Genomic DNA, 10049 nt, shown 5'->3' with positions numbered 1-10049 from the left:
CATGCACTATGATAGCAAGCTAGAAATGAAGTAGGAAGACCCTCAGGCTGGCAATCAGGAAATCTGAGCTAAGCCTCGATCCCAGCTGATGAAGTGGGATCTTCAAGTTTCTCTACTAATCCTGCTGCTTGTCTGAGAAACGCTGCCCCTGTTACATCTAAAGAGGTACTGCAGGGCAGAGTCCCACAGATCATTTACAAAGTTCTCACTGTGTGACGTCACCCTGTTCATTCATTCATCTAGTGTTTGCTCAGCTAGAATCTGCTCCAACAGACTAGTAAGAGAAGTGCTCTCTCAATGCCTGATAGTTGCAAAGGCAGGGAGAAGCCCAGAGGCAGGCACCAGATCCTGACTGGCATGGGCTGGCAAGGTTGCCATGGAGGAAGCAGCTAGAAAGAAAAGTGTTTATAGCTAGCAGCCAAATACCTGTCATGTTAATTTGAAATAGCTCCATTGAGATAGAAAAACAATTAAGCATGTTCATTTTCCCCAAGAGCATCTACTGTGAGACTCCTATCAAATCAGGAAGTCTCCTGGTCCCTCCTGCTGAGAGAGCTGATGTAAATGGCATGCTGATTGAGGGACAGGACTGCTCAGGGGAGGGACAAAGGCTGGCTTCAGCTGTTCCTGTTAGTCTGTACTTCAGTCACCTACAGACTGTTAATTCTCATGAAAACCTCAGACCCTTAACAATGAAAAGCCACAATTTTAACTATTACCTTGAAGGAGTTTGAACATACCGCATTACAAGAAAAGCAGACTGCTGAATCCTAATTCTGGAAAGCATCAGCTGTGAGAGGACATATTACATTGAGTTTTCTTTCTCCAAAGAATCAGATATAATGGCCACAGGATTTGACGAGGCCACTCAGAATTATCAGCTAGTTAGACCCTCAAGAAACATTCAGCTTCCTTTAGATTCTCCAAATAGCTTCATTAAATCTCCTTATACTTTCACGATTTCTCTTCTGTTTACACTGGCGAATGGCAAAGCCGTGCTCGGAAATGCAAGCCTGCCTGGAGGGAAGGAACAAGACACAAATCAACTGAGATTCGAAAAGCAGCTCAAGTTTCTAGAAACTGTGACCAAGAGACTCACTCACTTAATGGCAAAGAAGCAGAGTGGGCCTTCTACACCTTGGTGGTTTTCTTTCATTTCAGCAATGTTGGGCATAAGAAGCACAGAATGGCCACTCGGGGAAAGAGGGAGGAAGCATGGGGGGGGGGGCATGTGAGAAATTGAGTTCTGTAGCACACGTGCGCATGGCAAGGGGGATGAATGTGGGACTCCTGTCAAACTCAACTGTAAACTAATTTTATCCAAGTATTATTTCATCTGTGTTTATGTGTGTGTTTGTTTTTGTGATATATACTAATGATTATGTCGAATCAAAGTAAAATCAATTGAAATAACCAGGATGTTAGTATTTCTTCACATTAGTACTCTTTCTCAATAAACTCTGAATGGAACTTTGATGAGCATGGTCCAGCAGGATTCTGTACTCACCATGTGTAGTAGTCTATAAGTAGGACAAACTTATAACTCAAAAAAAAAAAAGTGAATTAAAAGAGCAGGGCTTTGTTTGTCAGTTAAAAACAGTTCAGGATTTAAAGCAGTAAGAAAATGTCTGAATGAAGAGTACAATTAAGAGAGGGAAAAAGATGTCATAGCTGGGCAGGACCAGTGAAAGATGATGTCATAGCTGGGCAGGACCACTGAAAGATGATGTCATAGCTGGGCAGGACCACTGGTTGTTTCCCTCCATTAGACCAATAGGCAAGAGTACAATTGCTTGTCCAGTATCAAATGGTCACCCTGAAATCATAAATAGTCAAGTAACTTTATATGTACCAAGCAGGTTGCATTTATATATTTTGGAATACACACACAAACATGCATATACATGTGCATATGTATATGTATATATAATATCATACAATATGTGATATATATCTAAAATTAAAGAAAAAGGTCATACATTTCAGAGAAGGTAACATGACACAGTTAGGAAGAAAGAAAGAGAAGGGAGCATAATGTAATTATATTAAAATCCCAGTAAATAAAATTATAATTAAAAAAAGGGAAATAGAAAATTGGTATTTAAAGAAAATACTTAGATATGGCTGTTATACAGAAAAGGTAGCTTAAGCATCTCAAGAGGCCTGTAGTGTTAGCTCTCCTTCCCCATGTCCCCTCCTTTACTCTGCCCTCCCACTCCATTTTCCCCATTTTCATCCTCCTGCTCTAGTGTCCCCTTTATCTCTTTATAAAGTTATATTGTATTTCCCCTCCCTGGAAGACCCCACCCTCCTCCCTGGTCCCTTTCTAGCTACTAACCTCTGTGGTTATGTAGATAAATATAATTTTTTCCTAGCAGCTGGGTAACACTCCATTCTGTAAACACACCACACTCACCAGCTGATGAGCATCTAGATTGTTCTAGTTTCTATGACGAGCAGAACAACAGCAAACACGAGTGAGCAAATATCTCTCCAACAAGATATAGAGTCCTTTGGGTTTATGCCCAGGGTGGGTATAGCAGGATCTTGTTCCAGTTTGCGTTTCCACCAGCAGGAAATAAGTGCTCTGCTACTCCTGCATCGTCACCAGCATGCGATGCTGTTTGTTTTGTTTATCTTCGGTGTGAGATGGAATCCTCAAGTGTTTTCAGTTTGCATTTCCCTGGTGGGTAAGGATTTTCCTAAAGTGTTTCTCAGCCACTTGTGCTTCATCTTATAAAAATTGTCTTATTCCGTATACCAATTTGAACTGGGTTATTTGTTTTCTTACTGCTTGGTTTTTGTTTTGTTGTTGTTGTTGCTTGTACAGTCTAGATATTAATCCTCCATCAGATGCAAAATTGCTAAAGATCTTTTTTCCCATTCTGTGGGCTTCCTCTTTGGCCACATTTTTTTTTCTGCACAGAAGCATTTTATCTTGAACAGGTTCTATTCACTAATTGCTCTTGATGCCAAAGCTATCAGTGTCTTGTCTTGTACCAGTCAGTTCAAACCCATTCCCGACTTTCTCTTTTATTAGGCTGAGGATACCTGGTTTTATATTTAAGTCATTGGTCCATTTGGAGTTGGCTTTTGTGCAGAGTGATATATATGGATCTATTTAGATTCTCCTACATGCAGCCAGCACCATTCACTGAAGATGCTGTCTTTCTCCAGTGTGTACTTTATGTGATTGAGAGTGGGCTTAAATCCTGATCTTACATTTATTTTTACCCCAAACAGCAATTTGGCTATGCTTGTATAGCCAATATAATTAAAATGCATAATTGGAAAACATTCATTATAACCACATCAAAATTCACAAAGAAATGTTCGGTTGAGCTAGATTTTCATCATGACCTAAATCTTACCAGCTGTCTCACAGTCTCAGCTCCAGTCTCAGCTGCCCCCTGCCTTGTTGGCAGATGAGCGTTTATCTCAGGAGAACTCTGCTTCTCAACCTCGTGGCTCCTAGGAATTGCAGTGGGGCTGGGTAAACAAAACAGCGCAGTTTTACCTTATCTAGTTGACCAATGCAGGCCACTTTTGTGCCAATCAGCAGTGTCCACGTCACTGCAGAAGTTAAGAGTGTAATAGAAGAAAAAGGCTGGAGAGATGCTCAGCAGTTAAGAGCCCTGGCCGCTCTTCCAGAGAACCTGGGTTCAGGTCCCAGCACCCACATAACAGCTCACATTCGTTTGCATCTCCAATTCCAGGGAATCTGGCACTCTTACATAGACACTCATGCAGGTGAAACAAAAATACACAAATTCAAAACAAACCGTTTAAGAAGTATAAAGAACATAACAAGAGAATAAAGGTCCCCAAAGTCTACTTTCCTGACACTTAGCAATACACAAAATGGTTTCTTTACCACATCCCCCATACAGTCATTGGATTCCTGTATTTTCTTTAATCTAGGGACAGGGGCTACTTATTTTAGCATTTTATTACTAAAACTGATTATTGTTATAAATGCTTATCTTTTTTTTTTCTCTTTGAATGCACATGCCAACCAATACCTTTACACACCAGTGTAAGGCAATAGTTTCCATGGGAGACTATTTGCCAACTCAGAAGACAGCCACGGATATTTATTATAATAATATAAGCCTTTTAAAACAGAAAGTATCCTTCAAATTAAATAATTTACTTCCCCTAGCAATTTAAGAAAACCAAATTGTCTAAAACACATAAAGATTGAATGTGAATCATTATGATCAGAAGGCCACCCAGTGATTCATGATATTATTTAACTGTGCTCCGTGCCCTGAGTGAACTGACATTTTAAAGTTAGGTATATTACCTTACGAAGAACACCACCTTATGTCTGGCAAAGCTTTCTCACTGACCGGACAACCTCACAATCAGGAATGTGTTAGTTAGGTTTTTTAAAATCAATTCCACCTTCATGAATGGAAAGACTTGGATAAAATCGCCCTGCGGAAGATTCTTCTTTGGCCTGCTTCGAGAAAGCTGTCTAGAACCACCTGCATTAAAGAATGGTTCGGAGCAGTAGCTGTTGGCTAAGGATGGAGCATACACTGTCCACACATCTGCATGCAGCTCTTACTGGTTTCCAGCCCACTGTGGAGACTCCAGCGCTCTGCTGAGAGGGCGCTGAGTAAGGACCGGTTCATGGCTTCAGTGGGCCAGCCAGAGTTTTTGTTTGTTTGTTTGTTTTTGTTGTTGTTGTTGTTGTTGTTTTATTTTTTGAGACAGGGTCTCTCTTTGTTAGCCTTGGCTGTCCTGGACTCACTTTGTAGACCAGGCTGGCCTCGAACTCACAGCGATCAGCCCACCTCTCCTCCCGAGTGCTGGGATTAAAGGCCTGCAGAGTTTTGATTTTTTTTTTTTCAGGCTTGTTGCTCCCAGTGATGGCTGGCTTGAGGGAGATGGAGAGAGCCAGCCGGGACCTCCACACTTATTACTTTGTATCGTGTTTGTCTGTGTGCTACTGAGTTTCAGACACCCTAAAATCTACGCCGGAAACATAAAACGAGCTGCCCATCTTTCTTGTGCTTTTATACCAACGTACCTTCATATTTCACCCTCTAACCGCCGGTAATTAGTATTTGACATCTCACTCCAGCCTTCTGGTGCTGTTATTTCCTCCAATTTACACACAAGGAAACAAACTTTTGTAGAAGGAACACAATTTACTAAAAATATAGTCTCATTAGTAAAGAGTAGTGTCCTGGGATTTTGAAACAGGGCTAATTTGCTTCTGATGTGCTTTGGAGGGCTTTAGATACAGCCGTCTGGAAAACACTGGAAATCTAGATGTATGGGTGATGTCCCTGCAGTAATATGCAACTTCTTTGACTTGTCTGGACATTCGTATCTCTCTACAGTCCACATTAAAGACACCTTGGGTTTGGGATACTTACTGCAAGGCCTCGGAAGGGCTAACTTGGATACGGAACTGAAAAGAAACAATGAGAAATCTTTGGTGTCTTTAACTGCCATTTGAGAGGGTGAGGCAGGAGGATCATTGGCTAGAGGCCAGCCTGGGCTTTATAGAGACACTGTCTTAAAAATAATAGCAACAGTATCAAAAGGTTCTATCTCAGTGATTCTTAACTTAGTGTTCTGGGTTGAACTGTCTTATCTCCACCAAATTCATACGCCGACCTTCTAAACGTTAGTATCCCAGACGGTTCTGATAGTCAGACATAAGGCTATCGAAGAGGCAAATGGGATAAAGCAGGGTCAGCTGGTGGGCTACCAAATCCAGTATGGCCAGAGTCTTCATAAGTGATTAGACAGAGGCACAGAGGGAGACCATGGGAAGACAGAGAAGACCATGACCTACAAGCCAAAGACTCCTCTAGAAGGAAACAGCCCTGTCAGCCCCTTGCATGTAGATCTATCTCTAACTTCCAGAAACCGTCACAAATAAACTCCTGCTGTTGAAGTTGCTCTGTCACTGGAAAACAGCCCCAATGGACTGCCACAGAAGGAGGTGAGAGGCCGCTACTTCCTGAAAAATTTTCCTGGTGGCTCAAAAGTCCTCTGGAAAATCAGTAACAATTCTCCTGAACCTGGTGCCACAAACTTATAATCCCAGCCATTTGTGGGTGGTAATCAGGAGGCTCAGAAGTTCAGGATATGCCTAGGCTAGAGAGCAAGTTCAAGCCCACTCTAGGCAACTTAGACCCTGTTTCAAAATGGAAAGTAAAGAAAGGACTGGTGACAGAAGGCCTACCTACTGTGAGTGCAGACCAACATCCAGGCTCTGCCACTAAACAGAAATCATTTTTTTAAAAAAATCAAAACTCTAGACCATAAAACCAGATGTAAAACCTAGCAAGAATCAATTTGACTTATTTTACTATTTCATTTCGATAGAATATTATCACCACAATGAAATCTGACCTCCAGCATCAGTGAGGAGTCTGCCCACGTTCTGCTGTTTAGCAGCCATGTGTATGACCGCAGTACTGTATCTGAAGGCTAAGCGAAGCAGCTTTCTAGGCTTCCTCACAGAGGTACTTCAGCACACCGTGCAAAGTATAAAAAGGCAGATTCTTAATAAATTCACTGTGGATGTGAAAATGAGAACTGATGGCCCTGTGTGCTGTCACCATGGTAACAGAGAAAATATGTGCATCACTAAAGGGGAAAAAACCCACAAATCTCAAAGAGAGAAGAAAAACTGAAGAATGAGTTAGGTCTGATCCAAAAGAGAATTGTCTCTGGTGAAAGTCCCTGTTACTGTCAACTCACTATGTACTTTTCACATGTATGCATGGCACTATGAGGAAAATTTACCTTCAGATACTTCTTGGTAAGAGATGATGAAAAAGACGCAGATGCAAGTAGCCATAACAACATGTATCCTTTGATAAACTCTATATCAAAACTAGAAATCACAGGATGCAGTGAGTCACTCCAGCTCGGACACTCGAGGAGACCTTTGGTAGACGCACCATTTATGTCAGCCCTGATGGTTGGTAGGTGGGATTGTACAGGAAGGAACGCTCAAGGCAGATGGATTAATACAAGGGAAAAACAGATGTTGTAGAATACAAATCATGTCCCACGAGAAAGCCTAAGTCTGCCCCACTAATACAAGGCAATGCAATGAGAAGGTGGCCACTGACCTGCCCTTGAAGTCACAGAACCCGGGTTTGAGTCTTGTATTCTCCATTTACTAGATTTATGACCCCAGTCTTCCTGAGTCTCAGATTTCCCATCTGTGGCTGTCTCCACATAACAGAGACTGTTAAACAATGAAGTCTCAGTAACTGTTAGCACGTACCTGAATAGTTCAGGATTGACGGTATGGGCAATGGCGAATGAATACAACTTTGAACATGCACATAAGATAATGCTGAATGGAGTGCAGAAAAGAAGCCGTGAGTGGTGGTGTGTGTACAGCAGTAAAGCTTCGAGGTAGCGCAAGCCTGAAGCTGGGCTGGAGGCCTGACTGACTTCACTGGAGATGCAAAGTGGGTTGTGAAATACTGCTCAGAAATCCACCAGCCCTGCGCTACCCCCTTTCTTTCTTCTTTTAAGTAACAGCGTGCTTTCTGTGAAGCTGCTTCTGTGGGTTCTCAGTCAGCACATCTCTCAAACCGAGATGGAAAATCCCAAATGTCCTTAAAGTTCTGCAATATTCCGCGGATCTTTATTTCAGCAACACTTGTTATGTGATTAGATGACCATAAAGTGATAGCTATAAAGGAGACAGAAAAATTGAAAACGACATAAAATGAAGTTTACACACACTAATTAGTAAATCGGGAGATGATGCCATTACTAAACTATGGAAGAAATAAATGAAAAGGTTCTGGGGGGATATGATAGGGAAGATTAAGGATGTTACTAAAGGTTAAAAGGCTGTCATTCGATTAAATATGTGATTGTGTGAGCATTTAACAAAATTTTTTTTTTACATCATATACTGTGTAAACATCTGTTTGACAGCAAGTACGTTTTCTTTCCTGTACAGATTCTCTTCATTGGGGATTCCACCAACAGGGGGATGATGTACTATCTCATCGAGAGGCTGAACGAAACCCTGCAGGAATGGCAGAAGGTGCACGGCACTAAGCTCTACCCCAGCGTCAACGGTGGGGAGACCCCGATCAGTTACGCCTACTACCCCCAGTTCTGGATAAGCCCTTCAGCGAGACCAACGTTCGAGAAAGCGCTTCAGCACCTCTTGCGAAGGTACAATGGAACTGGCTATGAACGGCAAAATGCCGCCATTGTGCAGCGAATAGCTGCATGTGATACAGCAAATGTGCTGAAAAGCTTAGATGCCCACTAATGTGACTGAAAACGAACCGCAAATGACGAGGAAGTCTTGTGATCAGGAAGCCAGACATGGTTCATTGAAATATGAGGCAATCCGGTTAAAATGTTTACCATCTGTTCTACAGCAACATGTGTTGTTTTTCTTTCTGGATTTCAGATCTCATCCCTTAGAGAATAGTGACCAGACCGTGTTGGTTGTTGGTGGTGTTCAGTGGCTTAATTCCAATCACCTGCAAATTATCCACAAGGTTTTAAAGAGGTAACGCTCTGCAACTACTGTCATCAATGTCTTAGCCTTTCCTTTGAAAGCACCGTTTACATAACTAAACTTCATCTGGGGCTTACTGAGAGGGCAGATTTGGAATTTCAATTAAAGATTTAAAGGAAAAATTTACATTTCAAAATATTTTGCATTTAATCAGGGATCTTCAGCATTCTAATTTTGAACTTACTCCAGATCAAAACATATTATCTAGTCAGGTGTGGTAGTACATAACTGTAATTCAAACTTTTAAGAGGACAATGAATTCAAATCCAAGAGGAACTACAGACTAAGACGTCTGAGAACCACATACATAGATATTGACCGTCCTAAGAACATTGTCCACTTCATTCTCATTGCTATATAAGTGCTTTTTCAGATGAAACAAAGTAACTAGTATATTTTAAGACAGATTATTATTATTATTAAATAATATCCATTAATGCATAAAATACTGCCTACACAAATCAATAAAATAGGAATTTGGTCCTATATGCAAATGATCACATTCTAAAAGGGTTCTGTCACATATGTTTATGCAATTAACAAACACATAGAAATGCAATTGAAGTCAATGACTTTAAAATTCTAATCCTTTCATTCAGGGAAAATTTGCTCAACATCCTAGTAGTCATCAAAACTTTGGGAATTGGATTTCACCTGCCAGTGGATGGAGTACATTTCTTGACACAGGTAAGGCCAATTTCTCCTAGGCTGCATGAAGTTAGGGCCCCTGATAGCAAAGAAGCCAACAGGCATCCTAGAATTTTCATCAGCCTTTATAAAAATAAGAACCATATACTTATGAAATATGAGTCCAAATACATCCTAACTGTTCCTTCAGACAAGGAGAACAGAGCCCATAAATGTGCTATGAATAATGTACTTCAAGGAAGTTAAAAAAAAAAACCTAAGATGTAGCAAATAGCACTGAACACATAGAGAGCATAGAGAGCTTGTATGTTCACCTTTGGACGTTATATTAAGAGACTTTCCCTTCTTTGGATTCATGCTGAAACCACAAATGAAATTGTCAATATCAGTGAATATTTTAGGAAACAGTATCATGTGTGTGTGTGTGTGTGTGTGTGTGTGTGATCACTGTTTTTTCCCCAGTTGGGTATCTACAAATGAAAGGCATGACATGCCTCTGGCCAGGTGTTAAAGACAGTAAATTTGTTTCAGCACTGAATAGAAAAAAATAGCACGGAGAAGAAAAATATCTGTAGGTCAGAGCACCAGCTGTTCCTATTCAAGCAACAGAGACCAGCCCAAGTTTCTATGCAAGCCCGGAGCTGTGGTTCGGGACACACTACCAGTTTAATAAGTGAGCAGGTTAGGGTCACTTTTCATGTCTGTGTTGAGCCCATCTAGTTTTTTCAAGCACAAAACATAGGGTCTCCCTCTCCTTACTCAAAACTCTGCCTTCCGGAATGCCAAGTGCTCTATAATGCAGGAGAACTGTAGTCAAAGCCCCCAAATCCAAAGCCACCATAGTGAGGCCATCCTGGGTTTGGGTAAC

At 41.2% G+C, this 10049-nt stretch overlaps 1 protein-coding gene across 4 annotated transcripts in view; it reads left to right on the top strand.

Annotated features, from left to right (window-relative positions):
- The window catches only part of CPED1 (cadherin like and PC-esterase domain containing 1), a 279052-nt gene that overhangs the window by 247199 nt on the left and 21804 nt on the right, over positions 1 to 10049 (top strand). For all 4 annotated transcript variants that reach the window (XM_084785389.1, XM_084785391.1, XM_084785392.1 and 1 more), the window contains exons 18-20: positions 7958 to 8178; positions 8423 to 8524; positions 9133 to 9220. In XM_084785389.1, the coding sequence (XP_084641515.1) occupies positions 7958 to 8178; positions 8423 to 8524; positions 9133 to 9220 (411 nt within the window). The remainder of the gene's footprint in view (positions 1 to 7957; positions 8179 to 8422; positions 8525 to 9132; positions 9221 to 10049) is intronic.

The sequence above is a fragment of the Acomys minous genome (genome assembly GCF_964271855.1).
Source record: "Acomys minous genome assembly, chromosome: 6".
NCBI classification, from domain to species: domain Eukaryota; kingdom Metazoa; phylum Chordata; class Mammalia; order Rodentia; family Muridae; genus Acomys; species Acomys minous.
This window is presented reverse-complemented; position numbering and strand designations above follow the sequence as displayed.